Genomic DNA, 21,066 nt, shown 5'->3' with positions numbered 1-21,066 from the left:
TGTTTGAGGTTTCTTTGATGAATAGAAAGTTCAGAAGAACAGCATTTATCTAAAATAGAAATTTTTAACTGAAACATTAAAATGTCTTCATCATCACTTTTAATCAATTTTAAAGCATCCTTGCTAAATAATTTTTATAAATTATCTGAAGGATCATGTGACACTGAAGACTGGAATAATGCTGCTGAAAATGTAGCTTTGATCACAGGAATGAATTACAATTTAAAATATATTAAAATAGAAAACAGTTATTTTAAATAGTAAAAATATTTCAAAATCTTACTGTTTTTGCTGTACTTTGGATCAAATAAAGGCAGGCTTGGTGAGCAGAAAGCTTCTTTAAAAAAAACATTAAAAATCTTACTGTTCAACAACTTTTGACTGGTAGTGTACATATTTATGTAAACTAACTGGAAGATTTAAAAACCATGATTACTTTGAATGTTTTTTATCATCTCATCCCAAAGACCACATTAAATATCACACTCGGCAACAGTTCGACAGCACATTTGCATAAATACATAAGACACAACAAACAGCATTAAAGTTATGTAAAATATAAAGGGATGAGATTTTGCCCTCAGCCATAACTATTTGCTCCAGAACAAACATTCTAACAAACATGTTAGATTTAACATGCAGTTTAACCACTATAAGGAAATCAGAGCCGGCAGAAAATTCCAGAAGATCTGAACAAGGTAAGGCTGCTCTTGGTGGGTTCATGAGCACTGAATGGTCGTTGACAGCCCTGAAGCCTACATCTCCGAAAACATTGACGCAAATTTTAAAATAGACGTTATCTTTATTAACAAAGAGCATATTTGACATCTAAACAAGTACATTCTCATCTAAAAACTCTTAAAACTCAAAAACAGCGTTTTATATGTAAAATTATAGTGGATTTGGGCGTCCGCCATGACACTCGCTGTGAGAAATACCTGAATTTTGAAACTGAATATCGCTAGAATATCGTACTCCTTTCAGCCAATCAGATTCAAGGACCAGAAAGAACTGTTGTATAAAATAAAATATTTTTTATTAAATAGTTAATTTACTGATAAAAATGCACTCATATACACTAGCATTGTAATAAAAAATTTGTAATCAAAAATACAGTATATAGAGTTTTTTTTAATATTGTTAGAATTTAAAATAATTCTAATTCTATTTTAAAAGTAATTTATTCCTGTGATGGCAAGGCCATTTCTCCAATCTTTAGGACTTTTTTCCAGACTTTTCCTGGGTGAATAATAAGCTCAATTTCATTGATTTGAAATAGAAATCTTTTGTAACATTATAAATGTCACTTTTGATCTATTATATGTGTATTTGCAGAATACAAAAACAATACAAATCTTTCCGACCACAAAGCTTTGAATGGTACTGTACCATTATGTTCAAATGCAAATATTTGGACCAATCAATGCTTCTGAAACTTCCTTTAGTTCATCACAGCTTGTGTATATCCCCAGTCTCTCCCCTGTCAGATGTTTTTGCACTGTCAAATACCAAAAGAATCAAGTTCTAGTGTCTTTTCTGTACCTTTTGTAACTCTGTAGATGTGGTATGAAGGTTATCTACTGGCGATCCACAACATAGCTCTCATAGGAATGGCCCAGAAGTCTCTCGACATCCACCTTTGGCACTACCCAACATTGAGATGAGTGTCGCTTCTTGGGTGAATCCTTTAGATTCTTGTCTTGTAGAGTGATGGGAAAATGCTCATCTCCTTTTTTTAGCAAACCCATGGCCAGCGAAGTGTTCTTATTCATTTGTGCTTGATGGAAACCAGCTTGATCCCTTGAAACCCTTATGACCTCCATATGGGTATGTTGAAACTGGCCTGGAAATAAATATCCATACAAATCCACAAAATGAGACTCAAACATTATTTGACATTTCAATATATAAAGTTAAAGTAAAACGAAATGTTGTTACTTACCCAACAGCCCTTGAGTGAGATGAGAAAGGCCCTTTCCATTGGCAATATAGAAGCCCAGGTGCTCCATTTGAAAGTATTTGGGATGGTTGTAGCGATGGAAGAGAATGAGGAACTGCACACCAACCCCAAGCTCAATCCTACAGCTGTGGTGCTCTTCGACTATGATTCTCATGCCATGTCGCTCCACAGATCCTCTCTGATTGGTGGGTAGTGTCTCTATTTTCTTCCCATCCACTTGCAATTGAACTAAGTTCAGTGTTAATGTGATCATAATGGCACCTTTGGCAGCAGTGATGGAAATCCTGTCGAAGAAGGTACGAGTACGGTTCTCCAGCCCCTTCTTAGAAGGAGCCAGCATTAAATGTCCATCCACAATAATGCCTACCGGGATAAAACAGGAATTAGGGACATCAATCATGTTAGAAGTGTATCAAAACATTATACGCATTTTGATTTTTATATTTAAGCAATACACTACCAGTCAAAACTTTGTGAACAATAAGATTTGTAATGTTTTTTAAAGAAGCCTCTTCAGCTCACCAAGCCTGCATTTATTTGATTCAAAATATAGCAAAAGCAGTACAATTTTGAAATACTTTACTATTTACAATAACTGTTTTCTATTTGAATATATTTTATTCCTGTGATTTCAAAGATGATTTTTTAGCATCATTACCCCAGTCACATGATCCTTCAAACAGCATTTATCTGAAATAGAATTATTAGTGTAATACTGCTTTAAATTGTTTTTGTTTTTCCCCCCAAAATTTAAACATTTTCAGTTTAATTTAATTGCATTTTTGTTTTTCTTTTTATAAGCAAAAAAAAAAAAATCTAAACTATAAATAACATTTTTCTCTAATTTACAGAAGGCACCAACTAAAATGTCATTCAGTGTAACAATCTTGTCAGGCATATTTTCAACAAAAATCAATTTATGACATATTAAAAGACGAATTACTTTCACCCCAAATACTAATTAGTTGTAATACTACATTCTTAAAATTTGCCACTATCCTCGATTTTGCCCATTTCTCAGAATAATTTTTTTTTCTCACTTAAAACACAATAAAATTTAATATGCTCCCTTATTCTTTTATATATTTAAATATGTACAAGTCCGAAAAAGTATGTTTTTTGAATTGTTACATAAATATTGTGTTACACTGAATGACAAGGTAACATTATTATGAGCTTTCTATGGACAAAATCCCTTTTGTAAATTCTTTTGATGTGGACATCTTAACGTCTTTGATCCATATACTTTATTTCAAATAAATGCTGATATTTAAATATTTCTATTCATCAAAGAATCCTAAAAAATGTACTTAACTGTTTTAAATATTGATAACAATAATAAAAATGTTTCTTGAACGGCAACTCAGCATATTAGAATGATTTCTGAAGGATTGTACGACACTGAAGACTGGAGTAATGATGTTAAAAATTCATCTTTGAAACCACAAGAATAAATAACATTTTAAAATATATTCAAATAGAAAACAGCTATTTTAAATAGTAAAATATTTCAAAATCTTACTGTTTTTCCTGTACTTTGAACCAAATAAATGCAGGTTTGGTGAACAGAAGAGAAAAAAAAATCTTACTGTTGAAAAACTGACTGGTAGTGTATATATTGGATGTAAAAACATAAAACCACCTTTGTCAGGGTCCTCAAGAAGACGTAGTACATCATCAGCCCTCCCATCAATGGTAAAACACAAGTTCTGATGGAGCTTTTGAAGCTGAACAACAAAATGTGGGTCTCCATCCACTTTCAGAAACACAAAATATGTTAATGTATGGTAATGCATCACTTCTATGAGATTATAATCTTGTATTCAACTTGAAATATGCAAAAATGTATTTCATGAGATTCTTGAGATTGTGCCTTGAGTCATACCTGAGGAGGAGAATACTCTAACTGAACTTAAACTGGGTTGGTTATCTGGGTCTGCTGAAATTGAAGACTTTTGGTGAATGTGCTGCTTATTAGAAGTTAATAAATGTAATTTTATTATTGCACAAACAGATGTTATGAATTGATAAATGAAGTGCTTACCAGACACCTCAGCATCAAGATCTGAAAGAAATCAAAACTGTCATAAATAAATCCTAGCAGCTAAAAAAGTAGACAGAGCAAAATAGTTCATGTTTTTAACTTACATGACTCATAATGGATGTTGTAGTCATAGTCGTAGTCATGTGCTGTATCATAACCTGCAAAATAACATCATAATGATTGAATGAATGAGCTTGGATTAATTTGTTTAGGCAGTCATTGTTCATATTTGGTTTCAGTGTCGAACTGATTTAGCACTTGAAAATGTATTACTTACCTTTAAGAAGTTCAATATCTGTATAAAAGATTAAGAAACACATGATCAGAAGCTACAACTTCACTCTAATCTCACTTTGAGTGTACAGTAAGTGTCCACTCTGCTTTCTGCTATTGACAGGAGGAAAACAAAGTGGCAGCCATAAAGTCGAACATTTGCCAAATTGTCTCCATATTTGCTGTCCTTTCAATCCCACAGTAAGATGTTTCCTTCAACTGTAAGAGCCCTGCGAAGTGAACTTCATAGCATATACAGGCACCTTAAGTGAGATTGTAATACTAGAAGCTCGTACATGTCCAGTTCGAAGAACAAAAAAGGAAGTGTAGAGGGAAATTTACCCACCAATCACTGTGAATGACTCCAATATTTAAATGAGCAATATCAAAGCAGCAGTAGCAGCAGCAGTATGGTTGTATATTGGCACGGGTGTGATTTGGCTGTAGTAATCACAACGTGTCGATATACAGCCATATGGCATGGCTACGAGTGTGATATTGCATTTATACAACAGTTGGATAGCATGAGTGCATAAATACATAAGACACAACATACAGCATTAAAGATATATATAAAGATATATAAAATATAACATGGTAAGATTTTGCCCTCAGCCAAAACTATTTGCTCTGGAACAAATAATAGATTAATGAGACCAAAGACTGCCCTACCCAAAAGGAATTATATTTCATGTTTAACCACATCAGAGTCAGCAGTAGATTCCAAAAGATCTTGCAGAGGTAAGGCTGCTCTTGACAGGTTAATGAGTACTGAATGGCCATTCATGGCTCTGGAGCCTACATTTATTTGATGGTGGATGTGGTGAATAAGCTGCCAGCGATCAAAATATTGACTTTAAAGTCATTAAAAATTAGAGATGCACCGATTGCAATTTTCTTGGCCGATTCCGATTTTTGCCGATTCCGATTTTATTTTTTTAAGAACTGAAATGAAAGCATAGGTCTATACAGAAATATTTAATTTAATTTAAATATTTTTAAATTAAATTTATTTTATAATAAAATACATTTTTAAACATTACAGGATCTTCTTATAACAAAATAACTTTAACAACGAAATAAAGTGCTTTGTGCCTTCGAAAAAGGAATAAAATGAGTTCCTGTAACTAACATAGTATAGTTATACTAGCAAAAATCTTTTCTTCAATGTATTTTTTTTTATTTTATAATAAAAGAAATGTATAAACATTACAGCATCTTCTCATATTAAAATAACTTTAACAAAATAAAGTGCTCTGAGCCTTGAAAACATTAGAAATAAAATATAAGTAACAAAGCAGGGATACAAAAATCTACTTTTCTTCAATGAATTTTATATGGATTTTTTTGAAACATTAATTACAGGATCATCTCACAACAATAACTTTAATAACAAAACGTGCACTGTGTCTTCAAACAGGTAGAAATAACAATGCTAGTGCTAAATGCTATTACTTGAGCATTAATGGCAAATTTTTCTTGATAAAGAGAAGCATTTCTGCCTTGTCACCAGTTAATCCAGCGGTACTACACTTCGTAACATTCATTCACATATTTGCGCTACGCCACCGCATACAGCGTCTTCACACACAGATGAAACTAGAGAAGTGTAACATAAATGCATCTGTAAATAAATACAAATTAAATTCACGTCGCGCACGCTTTAATTACCTTCAAATGGAACATATATGCTGGCTTTAAGTGTGTGAGGACGCTGTATGCGGTGGCGCAGCGCAAATAAGTGAATGAATGAAAGTGTAGTAAACGTCAACAGATTTCCCCTTCTGAGGGAGTAGGGAGCAATGAAAAATGCAGGGACCATGCAGGAACACAGTTCATTCACGGAACTTACTTCTAACGTGCTGGTTATCTGAATCAGGTGTGTTAACTAACAGAGACATGCAAAATATGCAGAGCGGGGTGCGCGATCTATCACATGTCCAGCCAAGCTAAACAAGTGCGTGGTTCGTGGTTGTTCCCTCACGTTGTATTTTGGCCTTATAAATGTTACAAACTGCGATCTTTGTGTCATCTTCACTCACACCAAAGACATGTTTACACGCGACTCTTAGTGCGCGCGCGTGGCTGTGATGTAATTGCATGCGCCGCTGGCAATAAAGGGATCGGCTAGGAATCGGCAAGAGGAGAAATTGACCGGCCGGTCACCGATCCGGGACGATTACGATCTCTAGCAGATCAATCGGTGCATCTCTATTAAAAATGCTAGTTTTGAGAATATGGTTGAGATTGCGAATATAAGCCAGATGTTGAATGTACAATGGAAGTGTGCTCTGAGAATGACAGCGATTGTAAAACCATCCGCTCGAATTGAACCCTTCTAAGTTTCAAAAGGTACCGAAACATGCTTTATTTTATTATTTTGTAATTGTTCTCAAAATATCAAGTTTTTTGCTACTGCAGAAGTTAGAAATCCATCCGTGCTGGATATAACTGAAGTCTAAAGAAATATATCTCACCTACTGGAAGAGCAGTGAACACTGCATAGGGACGCAATCGGTTCGCAACTATACAGAATGAATTCTAGACGCATCTTAAGCACTAGTGGACATATACGGTGTCTAAACTAGAGTGCGGATCGGGCCGCATTTTTCTGTCCGAGCCCGGCCCGAGTCCGACAGAGCAGTAACCGAACCCGACCCGAGCCCGACAAGCATTCAGATATTTATGTCCGAGCCCGATCCCAGCCCGACACAGTTAAAATCTCTTTTTTCACTCATACTAATGACACATGCACTTTTTTTGTGTGGAAAGCCCGCTTTTATTAAGCAACTGTAAAAAAAGCGTTCGGAAATGTCAACAGATGAGAGCGTCAGTGCACACTGGGCAAAAAGTGCCGTTATAACACGGGCGCACTATCGCGCTGAGGTGACCGAGCCCGACCCGAACCCGAGCATCCTTTCTAAATATCTGTCCGAACCCGGCCCGACCCGTCGGGTTCCGTCGGGTACCGTCGGGCTCGGCTCGGATATCCATCCTCTAGTCTAAACCAAGAAAGTAGAATGAAAATAATATGGACTGGATTACCTTTACTCTGAATCTGGATGGATGAGGACACATCTGATGAACAGAGAATAATGGAAAATAGGAGACACAAAAATGACCATTACATTTCGTGGCAGTTTGGTTATTTGTTAAAAATGTATGTGACATTCAAAGAACCCAAAACTACCAACTATTAGAAAAATTGTGGCTAAAAATGTCAACTTCTGCTCCTTAGAAGAAACTCACCCATAATACGAGAGGCTTCCCACAACTTTGGGGCATCCGTCATTCCTAGAATTGGCAGAAACGAAGGAGCCATCAGTGTGGCCACTTCCAGTTCAACCTGAATGTCTGAATTAGCATCTGTGGTAGATGTTGTGGATGTTAATGTTTGTTGGCCTTGCTCAAGTGTTGTGAGTCCTGAGGTAGTAGAGTTCTCAACGTCTGAAGAAGAGTCTTTCACCACAGATGGTACAGTTTTGACTAAGGTGGCTAGCGTTGTGCTTTTGACTGGCGGAGAGGAAGGAGTGGTTTTTGCTGTACTAGGAGGTGTGTTTGAAATCTTAGCCAAGGCTGGTGTGGTTTTACTGGTGTTGGGAGGCGAGGAGGATGGTTTGCTGGAAAGTGGGGTAGAGGTGGTCTTAAGTGGTCTTGTAGTGGTCTTCTTAGGTGATGGGAGAGGGTTTGTTTTGTTAAGGGAGACAGAAGTGTTAGGCGGTCGATCTGTGGTGTGAAGGCCTGATGGTGGTGGATGTGCTCGTACAGATTTGGTGACAGGTGGTTTGCTTGTTTTTGGAGGTGAGAACGAGCTGGATTTTTTGTTTCCTGTTGCAGATGTGGAAGATATTTTAGGTGCAGCATGAGAGGTCTGATTCGTCACGTTTGTTGAACCTGCTACGGTGCTAGTTGTCGTCTTACTAGTAGTAGCCACCACAGAAGAGCCAACAGTAGGTTCTGGTTCATCAATATCTGGTTTGATCACAACCAACGATGTGACCGGTGTTACAAAATTGTACTTCAGTGAAAGATTGGTGGCTTTATCTACAAGAAGACGCTGTGTGAACACATCTGAAGTGTTAATTTTAGCCAAGAGCAACTCTTTGATTGTGAAATAAGCCCAGAGACGACTCACAAAGCTAGGAATGCCATCCAGTGCCTGTGTACAGCCCAGAGACGGTTCTGTGACGTTCACAACTGCTTTGGCCAATGGTAGCTCATTCTCCACTTTGACTTTCTGCTTTGAATCACTTGCTGTTAGCTTAACCTTTAGATCCTGTACACCTGGTTTAAGTCGCCCCGTGACTACCAATTCAGAGCCCTGGAAGTAGTTGGGAAACAGAGAACGAGTGATATCGTACACCTGATCGTCTAGATAGGACAGCTGGATATCTGAGAGCAGAGGGCTGGCGACTTCATCGTAGAAACCTTTCAACTGGACAGCTGCATCATCATCCTCGTATACCTGAAGGACAATAAACAAATGAAAATATTGATTACTATCATTTTATTTACACATAATTTAATGTTAATCATTTATTAAATCAATTCATTAGAAACTGAACTGATTCATTCAGAAGCAAAACAAATGAGTCATTAAGTTGTTTACTCAACTCATTTGTTCAAAAAACAGATCTATTTAGGAATGAAACAAGTGACTGTCTTTATAAAAATGGCATAACTTTTCTTGTATAGGCATACTTGTAGAAAGGCCACTTACCATCCGAGCCACACCTCGATTCTCCAATGCCAGTCTTCTCAACATTGGAAAATCAGCATCATCTCCAAAGGCCAGGCCAAATAATGATGCTAAACCCAAAGCATTCTGTGCATTACGCAGAATCGCATCTGGTTCTGTCTCTCCAATAGTGGCTTCTCCGTCAGTCAGGAAGATGATCATGGGAACACGGTGAGATGAAGGGGCATGACCAGTGGATGAAGATGAGTGTGAGGATGGATTTAGCAACTGGGCCGCAGACAGCAGAGCTGCATTAATGTTTGTCCCTGGTGTCAAGAGAAAGAAAAAGAGTTTATTATTCTTGCAAAACTGAATCTTTACCATGGCTGTTAAATCTCCAACTTCACAGCAAAGTAAACTACAAGTTGCGGGTTTGAAAGCAGTCACATGAATCCTTCACTGAGCTCAATGTACACAATGTACAACGTACCCATGAAGCAAATGTACTTAAAAGAGGGTAGTTCACCCAAAAATGAAAATGACCCCATGATTAACTTACCCTCAAGCCATCATAGGTGTATATGACTTTTTACATTAGAAATGCCCTGGCTCTTCCAAGCTTTATAATGTCAGTGAATGGGTGTTAAGATTTTGAAGTCCAAAAAAGTGCATCTACCCATCATAAAAAGTACTCCACGTTGCTCCAGGGGTTTTTAAAGGCCTTCTGAAGCAAATTGATGCATTTGTGTAAGAAAATTATTCAGATTTAAAGGAGTCATTGGATGCGACATGAACTTTTACAATTTCTTTTAACTGAAATGTGTATTGGCAGTGTATGTACACAACCACCCTATAATGATAAAGATCCACCCTAGTGTTTTTTTTTTAATCTAGTTAAATCATTTCCCCTTTCTCATATCGAGCCACTCTCATATGCCTGTCTGTGTGACGACAAGAATGTCTCCTAAGCGATTGAGGCGTTTTGTCGTTGGATGTAATAATGAACATAGTAGTCCTCATTTACTCCCGACATCTGAGCTGCCGCTGAAGACACAGAGGATTAACGTTACTTTCACTATGCGCCGATCCCCAATCTACATAAATGTGTCTATGTGCGCGCAAATCATTCATGATCCAGCTTTACCTATAGCAGAAGTGAGTATAAGGGTTTTTTATGAATCTTTGCAAATCGCCTTTCTTAATAATGTGCTAGTTAGCAAGTTTTGCGGCTAAATGTGGGTAAAGTAAACGGTCTGCTCGTCACCCCACAGAAGAGAGGGGCGGGGTGAGCAGAGCTCATTTGCATTTAAAGAAACATGAAACAAAACGGCTTCCTCTGAACAGTAAAAAGTGTGTTTTTACACTACCATTGAGAAATTTTAAACAAAGTATGTTATAAATTTTAAAATGTTATAAAGACCCTAAAGAATTATATCAACTTGTGGAAAATAGGCATCCGATGACCCCTTTAAAACTTTATAAACCATAATTTCTATGGTGAAGCTCTGGTGAACGCGAAAGCACGGAGGAGAGAGCAAAACAAAACACCAGTCACGAATTAGAAGTACAAAGCGAGGATTTGTAAAGAAAAATGTTGGATTTCGATATAAGCCAAGAGGAGACTGGTTTTCCATTGCTGTAAACAAAACTTGGTTCTAGCGAGACTAGCATATCCACGCTACGCCTACGTCCTGCATCATCTGGTAGGACGCCACTCTCTCATGAATGTGCGTACAACAGTTAGCAGACGCTAAAGATTAGGGCTCATAAAGTTTTAAATATGGAGATTTTTTTCTTACACAAACGCATCGCTTTGCTTCAGAAGGCCTTTATTAACCCCCAGAGCTGTGTGGAGTAGATTTTATGGATGGATGCACTTTTTTGGGATTCAAAATCTTGACTCCCATTTACTGCCACTATAAAGCTATAAAATATATACACCTAATGGCATGAGGGTGAGTAAATCATGGGGTAATTTTCATTTTTGGGGTGAACTATCCCTTTAAGGTAATGAAACCATGAGTATCATTCATATCCCTTAATATGTATTTAAATATACACATTTGCAAATATATTTTGATTGCTATATATATTATTTTGATTATGTATAAATGATCATATATGTAAATGTTTTTTTTTTTTAAGATACAGATTCTGAAGAAACACCTACAGCCCTCTGCAATTATCTTCCTGACAAATTCCTTTGCATCCCGCACATTTTGCCGTGTGGCCCGCACAGTGCGGCCTTTCTTCCAGGTGTGGACCTTATCTGAGAAAGTGATGAGATTGAAGTGATCTCCCTCACGTAGGTCACTCAGTATGGTGGTCATGGCTGCCTTAGTCTGATGTAAAACACAGTGGAGAAATACATAATTACAGTGTTCTTTATCTCATTCTCAACAAGCTGTTGCTTTGAGTCAGCTGAGATGCTACCTGCTTGATTTTTGTGCCAATCATAGAGCCGCTGATGTCAATGACGAAGATGACATCTTTAGGAACCACAGGAAGTCCTCGAGGTGCAAAGTAATGAACAAAGTAGCCATCATCCACCTGAAGAAAAAAAAAACAAAGGAAAACATTACAATGCTACACCAGGACCACCGCTATTCTGGTACCACCAATTAGATATGTTAGTGTGAAGACCTGAATGTCCCCCATAGGGTCTTTGAGCTCCACGTCATACTGAATGATGAAGTCTGCATTGAGACCTCTGGGGGAGATGTTCTTCTGTTGCTGCATGGTTGGAGTGTAGCGCACATGTGCACAGTAAGGATTCTGCTCGACCTTAGTTGATGGAGGAGGATCTGCATCTGCTGAAAGATCAGGAAAAAAGAGTGAAACCATATATTTTGTGATTGTTTGTTCTGAAGTGTCACAGAAGTGGTTCTTTTAGAGTACCATGAACATTGTTGGTGAGCAGTCGGCTAGTTCGCAGTGGCAGAGCTCTGATAAAGCTGACGCCTGTCTGCTCTGCTATGCTGACATCCAGGGAGATGTTCTGCACGGGCTGGCCAGGCCGTAGACCCAGAGACAGTTCATAGCGACCAAGCCGTCGTGATAACAGCTCCTCATAAGTCAGAGAAAAAGAGACTCGAGTCCCAGGAGGCACGTTGACTGCTACACGGAACTTCTCTATCTCACGTTCCCTTTGGAATAGAACAGAAGTTAATCAGATTCCAGTTCTTAAAGGTATATTGAATAAAGTGTTTGTCCATGTGTCAGAAGATAACATTTTAACTTGATTTACTTTAAGTTCGTTTGAAACTGTATGAGAAGCACTGTAGGGATTTTTGTCAATACATTAATTTCCAAAACAGCATGTTTGTTGGGTCAAAGCTGAAAAGTAAATTAAACTACTGCATTTTTTATTGGATGCCTGCACTCTGGTATTCTGCCAAAGGCAAGTCCCAGTGGAGAATGTATTAAACAGAATTTGGACTGACTTAGTAGCAACAAGTCCTGCCGTTTTCCCCTGTTTCTTAGCGGTGTCATAGATCTTCCTGGCATCAGTTCTCCTCTTCACCTGAGCCACATACACCTTACCATTTGAGGTGCTAGAAATAAACAAATACAAATCAGAGCAGAAAGCATACATATTTAGTTTGATAATTATCATACAGGCAATATATATACACCTGATATATACTGGTGCCAAAACCATTTATTCTTTGGTTTTTCAGCATTTTTGTGTATTTAACCCTTTCTACCAATGACTGTATGATTTTGAAATCCATCATTTCACACTGAGGACAACTGAGGGACTCATATGCAACTATTACAGACAGTTCAAATGCTCACTGATGCTCCAGAAAGAAAAATAAGCATTAAGAGCCAGGGGTGTAAACTTTTGAACAAAACAAAGATGTGTATGTTTTTTTATTTTGCCTAAATATCAAATTTTTGTAATTTAGTACTGCCCTTCAGAAGCTACAGAAGATACTTACATGTTTCCCAGAAGAAAAAATACGTTATATTTTCCCTGATCTTCAAATTCAAAAAGTTTTCAACCCCCGGCATTGTGTTTTCTTAATGAAGCATCAGTGAGTGTTTAAACTTTCTGTAATAGTTGCATATGAGTCCCTCAGTTGTCCTCAGTGTGAAAAGATGGATCTCAAAATCATACAGTCATTGTTGGAAAAGGTTCAAATACAAAAAATAATGCTGAAACACCAAGGAATTTGTGGGACATGAAGGATTTTTCTAAAGAACAGTGGGCATTTAATTGTTCAGGACAAACAAGGGACTCATGAACAACTATCATTCAGGTATCATTCGTGGATCATTCAGGTAACACCACAGTATTCAGAATCAAGTGTGTGTTAACTTTCGAATGGGGTAATTTTTATAAATTCAGCTATTATTTTATCTTGTGGACTACATGTAAACGTCTTTTATGTGAAATATCTTATTCAGGTCAGTACTAAATCAAAAATAACATGCATTTTGTATGATCCCTCTTATTTTGGTAAAATAATTAACATTTTGCAGATTCTGCAAGGTGTATGTAAACTTTTGACCTTAACTGCATGTCTTACATTTGTTTGGTGAATTTATATTTTACAGCTGTGACTTTTTTTATAGTTTGCAACTTTGTTGCAGTTGTGACCATATCTCAAAATGTGACTTTATATCTCACAACTGTGATTTCCAGAGTAATGTGGCTATCTCTTAATTGCAACTTTGTGAAAAATTGCCATTGTGATTTCATTTTGGTAATTGTGTTGGCGCTGATATCCTCGTGGGCAGTGCGCCGACCAGTATTGTTGTGCTTTGGGGCGTCCCGAGTTCAAGTCCCGGTTTGTGGACCTATCCCTCCCACCTTGCTTCCTTTCAACTAACTGTCCCTAATTAAAGCAAAAAAATGCCAAAAATAAATTGTCAATGTTGGCTTTTTCTCATAGTTGCGAATTATATCTTACATTTGTTTCATAATGTCATTTTATATCTTACAGCAACTTTTTGCAATTGTGACTATATCTCTCGACTATATCTATACGACTACTTTATCTTTCCTACAAAAATTTTCACTATTTCTCATAATTGCAACTTTACAACTCAAAATTGTGATTTTTTTTCATAGATCGAATTATATCTTGCATGTCTCACAACGTGATACATTTGTGACTATATTATCACAGTAACAACTTTATTGAAAATGATGGCTATATCTCAAAATGTCACAATATATCTCACAACTGTGAATTCATTTCTTTGTAATTGCAACTTTTTCTTGTAATTATGTCTTAATTTCTCGCATTTATGTACTTCTTAAATTCTGTCAATTATTACCCTTGTGTTGTTCCAAACCCCCTAAAACCGTCGTTCATCTTCTAAACACCAATTAAGACATTAAATTAACTCGTGAACGTGCGTCAAAGATGACACAGAAGATAAGAAAATTTAGTTTTCTTCACGCACAAAAAGTATTCTCGTAGCTTCATAAAATTAGGTTGAACCACTGATTTTACATGGACTATTTTAACGATGTTCTTACTATATTTAGGCCTTGAACCTGTCAGTTGCTCTGCTGTCTATGCAGGGTCAGAAAGCTCTCGGATTTCATTAAAAATATTGTAATTTGTGTTCCGAAGATAAACGAAGGTCTTACATGGCTGGAACAACATAAAGGTGAGTCATTTTGGGGTGAACTATCCCTTTAATTTAAACTTTATCGCAGTTGAAATGGCTCGTGACGAAAAGAAAATGTTATTTCCCCTCACAAAACATAATTACTGAGAAACTCCCGCTACCATAGCAGTTCCAAAATCCCCTTAACTCTCAGTTCAGGAGCATTTCCCCCTGCATAAACGCTCAGGAGTTCACCCACACGAAGCTATCCATACTCTCTTTGTGTTTTTACCTGAGGGTCAAGGAGAGAAAATGCTAAAGTAAGGTCAGCCCCTATAAGCAAATATATTTAAATAAAAGTCAACAAGAACCAACCAAAATAAACCAGCAGCCTTGAAAAAGAGCTTGTTTGAATATGAGCAGGGTGAATGGACAGTTTAAGGCACAGTGGAAAATGAGGCGCCTGTATGTATGTGTGGCATTGAGAGGTCTGGGATGGCTGTTCATGTGACACTGTGAACACAGAGCTCTCAGTCACAGTTGAACAAATGTTACCGCACGAAAGAAACGCATTCGCCACAGCCATTTGAAAAAGTACAGAGTGTGATGGAAGTGTCTGTCTGTGTTTGTGTGATTCTTTGAGGGTGTGTATATACGTCTGCAATGTACATTGAAACTTGAAGCCTTGCTTTGTTGACGGATACATGAGTGCATTCTTCACGCGTATGTGTGTATTTATGTGCACGTAAATGTGTGAGTGTGTACCTTGGCTATGTGCCTTGGTAAACTCCGCTGAGTGAACAGAGCCAGTTCTCGTCACTTTCTCTATTAGCTTTCTGAGTTTTCTTGACAAAGCCTGCTATTCATCTGGCCTGAACGTTCTTTGCTTTTGACCTACGTCCGCTTCCAAATCCAGCCCCTGTGTGCTTTATCAAGCTGTTATGAAGCCCTTATTTGTGGGAAATTATTTATATTTAGCATTCGTTTTTGGAAAAGATGTTTACAGAACTGTTACCCTGGTGAACAAACATGATTGCTTCACTAGCAATAATTTTTTTCCCGTCAATTTGCTGCTCCATTTGAGCGTCCTTTCCAATGCCAGTCAGTGAAATGAACAGATCAGTCCAATTTATGAATGAGTCATTTAAGGTTTATGAACTAGACCATCTGACTCATTGACTTAAACTTAAAAGAATGAATTGTTCATACATTGGACTTCGCTATTTTTCTAATGAATGCGCCAAGGAGGCCAGACACAGAGATTTTTTACTCAAACTCTGAACCACAAAACCAGTCGTAAGGGTCAATTTTTTCCGAAATTGAGATTTATACATCATCTGAAAGCTGAATAAATAAGCTTACCATTGGTGTATGGTTTAGGGCAATATTTAATTGAGATACAACTATTTGAAAATCAGGAATCTGAGGGTGCAAAAAAATCTAAATATGTGACCCTGCACCACAAAACCAGTCTTAAGTCGCTGGGGTATATTTGTAGCAATAGCCAAAAATACATTGTATGGGTCAAAATTATTGATTTTTCTTTTATGCCAAAAATCATTAGCATATTAAGTAAAGATCATGTTCCATGAAGATATTTTGTAAATTTTCTACCATAAATATGTAGAAACTTGATTTTTGATTAGTAATATGCATTGCTAAGAACTTCATTTGGACAACTTGTAAGGCGATTTTCTCAATATTTAGATTATTTTGCACCCTCAGATTCCAGGTTTTCAAATACTTGTATCTCAGACGAACATTGTCCTATTTTAACAAACAGTATATCAATAGAAAGCTTATTTACTCAGCTTTCAGATAATGTAAGAATCTCAATTTCGACAAATTTACACTTATGACTGGTTTTGTGGTCCATGATCACATATTGAGAAAATCGTCTTTAAAGATGTCCAAATGAAGTTCTTAGCAATGCATATTACAAATCAAAAATTAAGTTTTGATATAATTATGGTAGGAAATTTACAAAATATCATCATGGAACATGATCTTTACTTAATATTCTAATGATTTTTGGCATAAAAACAATGTATTTTTGGCTATTGCGACAAATATACATATGCTACTGAAGACCACATATTAGTGTGGTTATAAGACAAAGCTTTTATATGTTTTCTAATATGTTTTTTAATATGTTTTCAGAAGATTTAGAAAATAATGTGTCACTCTTATTAGAATTCCATGGTGCTTTTGTGTTATTTTTACAGCTTGAAAGGTACGACTGGTGTTATTAAAAAATGTCTTTCTAACGTTTAGCAAAAGAACAGAGAAAGAAGTCATTTTTGAAACCGCATGTGGGTAAGTAAATGATGACAGAAATTTTGAGTGAACATTTGAGTGACGTTGAATTTTCCTTTCCACATGAACAAATCATTAGTACAATTATAAACCTGCTGTGTCTATTCATGGAAAACTTCAAACCTAAGCCAAGCGATACTCAATTTAATTGTAATTTCACTGTATTTAAACCAATCTGACAGCCAGAATAACAAAGAACATGGTGTGATTTTTGACTCACATGGTAAAGTTGGAAATAAATGCAGATGAAGATAAATCCACCTCAAAGGCCGCTTCTTTAGAGATGTGGAGTTGGTTCCACACGGTGCTCTCCACTGTGGTTACAGCGTAGCGAGACACTACAGAACACAGCACATGGTAATCCGTCACCTTGAGCTAAGGACACAAGACATACCAAAATAATTCATTAAAATGCCAAGCCAAATTATTCATTATTTGCTTAAAATCTTGGCTATAAATAAAGCTGTACAAATGAACATTAATATATGTGATCCTGGACCACAAAACCAGTCATAATGGTATTTCTTTTAAACTGAGATAAGCTTTCCATTGATGTGTGGTTTGTTAAATTAGGACAATATTTGGCTGAGATACAACTATTTGAAAATCTGAGGGTGTAAAAAATCTAAATACTTGCCTTTAAAGTTATCCAAGTGAGGTTCTAAATGCCTATTTCTAATCAAACTTTAAGTTTTGATATATTCACAGTAGGAAATTTACTAAATAAAGTCTTATCCTAATGATTTTTGGCATAAAAGAAAAATGTATAATTTTGACCCATACAATGTATTTTTGGCTTATGCTACAAAAATATACGTCCTACTTAAGACTGGTTTTGCACTCCAGGGTCACATAATTGAAAACTTGCTAGTAAACACTGAGAAAACATCAATTTAAAAACATGACTTTATTGAACCATTTCTAGCATTAGCAAATCAATTAGATTTCTCAGGACTTTTGAACTGATGTCACATCTCAGGATATAAAACATCTCGATCTGTTTGCTTGAATCTGATTCAGACCACATTGGTCTGGCTACAGAAAAGCCTGTCTATCTGAACACTCTTTCATGCAAGCATAGTGCTACAAGAAACGAAAAAATAACTTAATCATGTAAAACATTATTATTTAAGTCCGCTTCTGCTCTGCTCTCTGTCTCCAGTGACAGATTTAGACTGTTCTGGTCATATTGCTTCTAACTCAAGCAAACATTCTCATGTGTTTTATAGGAATAAACAACTGGTTTCCAAGGCATCAAATCCATGTTTGTGCATATTTTTAAAACGAAAAGAAACACATGGGTCAAAAGGCTAGAACAGTATTTGGTGCTTTATGGAATTTCACAATAAACCAAAGTGAAATTAAAAAAAGGCTGTTATAGTTTAGCACAAAGGAAAACATAGCATTTTGTCATACTTACTGCTGGTTTTGCTGTTGAGGTCTGACGTCTCAGTCTCTAAAATACAATATAACATGTGAGGCCTGAGCTATTTTCTTTATATCTCATTTCCAGAGTTTATAAGGTACTTTAACATAAAATTATCTACAAATTAATTCGAGCTAGGTGTTATAAATGATGACACTGGACCACAAAACCTATAAATATGAAGTATATATATATTCGGGCATATTTGTAGCAATAGCCAAAAATATACTGCTCAAAAAAATAAAGGGAACACTTGGAGTTACATTGTGTTGTTTAAGTGTTGCCTTTATTCTTTTTCAACAGTATTGCATGGGTCAAAATTACAGGTTTTTCTTTTATGCCAAAAATCATTCGGATATTAAGTAAAGATCATGTTCCATTAAGATATTATGTAAATTTCATACTGTAGATATATGAAAACTTAATTTTTATTAGTAATATGTCTTGCTAAGAACTTCATTTAAACAACTTTAAAGGCGATTTCTTCTATATTTTTATTGTTTTGCACCTTCAGATTCCTGATTTTCAAATAGTTGTATCTCTGCCAAATACATAAATGGAAAGCTTACTTATTCAGCTTTCAGATGATGTATAAATCTCAAGGTTTTGTGGTCCAGGGTCACAAATGTCACAAAACAAATCTCACTTTGAAGTATTCATACAAACTCTGTATTATTCATATCTTGATTAACTACTATATTACCATTCACAAATTTACCTTTGAGGTCAGAGGTGTAAATGTAAAAATAGTCTCAGTGTTCTCAGATGCCAGTGGTTTGGTCTTGATCTTACATTGAAATAGACTGAATCAAACGCATTCATGAAAGGGGTGGAAATGGAACTATATGTCAGTACTGTGCACACAAGGGCACTGGAGGATTTTAGACATCAACTTTACACATAATTCTCTGCTGTGCCAATATATTACCACATCTCCTGTAAACACAAACAAAAATGCTAAATATGGAAAAGAATGCGTCTCTGCTCATAAAACTTTCGAGCACACTCTTTAAACGAAACTGCTGTGTGACATAGGTTTATTAAAACAAATCTTGTGATAATAAAACATTGTTTATGTGCATAAAATGTGAATACAGTAATCTTATACAGGGCAACACATTCATGACATCCTTCCTTTTCTTCACGTTTTCCTTATTTGACTTTATACCCAGAAAGATATTCGTACAGAATAACAATTTGGATTTCTTACATAATTTGGAACCTAGTGGGAATCTTATTACAACTTTTTAAGATTCCAGCGTAACTCACAATAAAAACTACATCATTCAGAACACACAATGTAGCTCTCAATTAAGACTTATGATCACCAAAATGATTGTAAACAGATGTTATTACCTTCATTCCGTTTGACTTATTCCTAAGGCATTCAAGCACAATATAAAAAGGTTCTATAAGTAGATAAACAATGTACAAAATTCCACTGGAACATAAATTCTTAACTGTTGTGTGATTCTTCAGTGTGCGCGTTTTCGCGCGTAATTTGACGAGGCGCGTTTTTAGTGTTTGTATCGAGCAAAAATACTATCGGTCCCTGAGGACAAACTTTACGTTTTACTTGTCTGAGGAAAATCTCACAGAACAAATAATGATTAAGTGTTAATAATAGCACTATTATTCATAATTTAAGTACACATACCTGGAGAGGGACTGAACGCGCGTCCAAATGCGCACATCCAAAAAGAACAGTCAGTAGGATAAAAACAACAGCGTGGATAGTCAAATCCAGTTTAACATCCATGATTTCAGATGCTATGAGAAAGCCAAAACCACTGTTTTGCCCGTAAGACGAGTGCGTAAGGTCTCCTACTAACTTCACATTTTACTGCACAAGGTTGTTTATAAAAGGGGCAATATTGCCCCCTCCCTTCCAAAGAGATCCTAAAAATGATACTGAAGCCACGATAATGCCATGAGAGAGATGGATGCTCATTTAGACTGGAAAATTAATTGGTTATGATGACAAACGAGTTTCGAACATGGGCAGGTATTTGTGGGTTTCAAGGGTTGCTCTTTTCACATATGCATACTGGAAATTTCACAGAGCCTCGCCATGGTTTTGGGGGGCACGAAAAACCACAAAACATTAACCCGTGACTGCCTACAATTTTGAAGATTGTTGCCAGAAGGCTTTCAGTCGTTACATAACTGTTCTATAACAGCATTACTGTCACTATATTTGATATATTTGGATACTGAATTTGTACTCTAGAAATCTCAGGTTTGAGAAGGTTTTTGACAAAACTAATAAATAATGAATTGTGAGGAGTACAGTGGCTTGAGAATGCTCTTGTGTGATATCCTGACTGGAATATAGATTTATTTATTTGGTTGCTGTCCATGGTGCTGTTAACTAACTGAATCATCTTCTGATTACTGTACTTTACGATGGCATAATGCCCAGATCTTTTAACACAATATTAAAATTAATAAAACTGAATATTCACTCTCACACAATGGGGATTTTACCTGTTCTAACTAAGTATTTAAAACTAGTAAAGGTAAAAATAATCTTTAGTTGCAATATCCATTCCAGCGTATAACATTATGCCAATGCAACCATCTTATCAAAGTACATACTTGATTTTCACAGTTCAGCTTTAAAAACTAAAGTACAATCCAAAAGTCTGAGAGCCTTGGTAGTGAAAAGACAAAAATCTGTTCTGTGCTTTTTAATTTAATACAAAATATAAATTAATTAGCAAAGAGTTGAATCAGAAAGATTTAAAATCACATCAGATTTTCTCAGATGTGGTCTCAGACTTTTGGATCCCACTTTTGTG

General features: G+C 36.2%; 1 protein-coding gene across 2 annotated transcripts; it reads right to left on the bottom strand.

The window, feature by feature from the left end:
* Positions 1 to 293: 293 nt before the first annotated feature.
* On the bottom strand, positions 294 to 21,021 carry itih6 (inter-alpha-trypsin inhibitor heavy chain family member 6). 2 transcript variants are annotated; one of them, XM_073823502.1, is made up of 18 exons: positions 19,923 to 21,021; positions 18,260 to 18,295; positions 17,060 to 17,214; positions 12,399 to 12,509; positions 11,854 to 12,101; positions 11,599 to 11,768; positions 11,389 to 11,505; positions 11,126 to 11,297; positions 8,998 to 9,281; positions 7,527 to 8,742; positions 7,323 to 7,355; positions 4,282 to 4,299; positions 4,109 to 4,162; positions 4,005 to 4,025; positions 3,846 to 3,899; positions 3,603 to 3,716; positions 1,943 to 2,323; positions 294 to 1,843 (listed from the first exon to the last, which is right to left on the bottom strand). In XM_073823502.1, exons 1-18 carry the CDS (start codon positions 20,022 to 20,024, stop codon positions 1,578 to 1,580), a joined length of 3,552 nt encoding a protein of 1,183 aa, XP_073679603.1. In that variant the 5' UTR covers positions 20,025 to 21,021; the 3' UTR covers positions 294 to 1,577. The 2 variants fall into 2 exon arrangements, with proteins under 2 accessions (XP_073679603.1, XP_073679604.1); XM_073823503.1 differs by having other exon boundaries at positions 3,846 to 3,896.
* Positions 21,022 to 21,066: the final 45 nt, after the last annotated feature.

This window comes from Garra rufa, chromosome 18, assembly GCF_049309525.1.
Source record: "Garra rufa chromosome 18, GarRuf1.0, whole genome shotgun sequence".
NCBI lineage: Eukaryota > Metazoa > Chordata > Actinopteri > Cypriniformes > Cyprinidae > Garra > Garra rufa.
This window is presented reverse-complemented; position numbering and strand designations above follow the sequence as displayed.

Coding starts and splice junctions, on each gene's coding strand:
- itih6 (XM_073823502.1), bottom strand. CDS start 20,024: ATGGATGTTAAACTGGATTTGACTATCCACGCTGTTGTTTTTATCCTA. Junction 9,282..11,125: donor GAAGATAATTGCAGAGGGCT/GTAGGTGTTTCT, acceptor TCTTGACACCAG/GGACAAACATTAATGCAGCT. Junction 7,356..7,526: donor GGAAGCCTCTCGTATTATGG/GTGAGTTTCTTC, acceptor TCTGTTCATCAG/ATGTGTCCTCATCCATCCAG.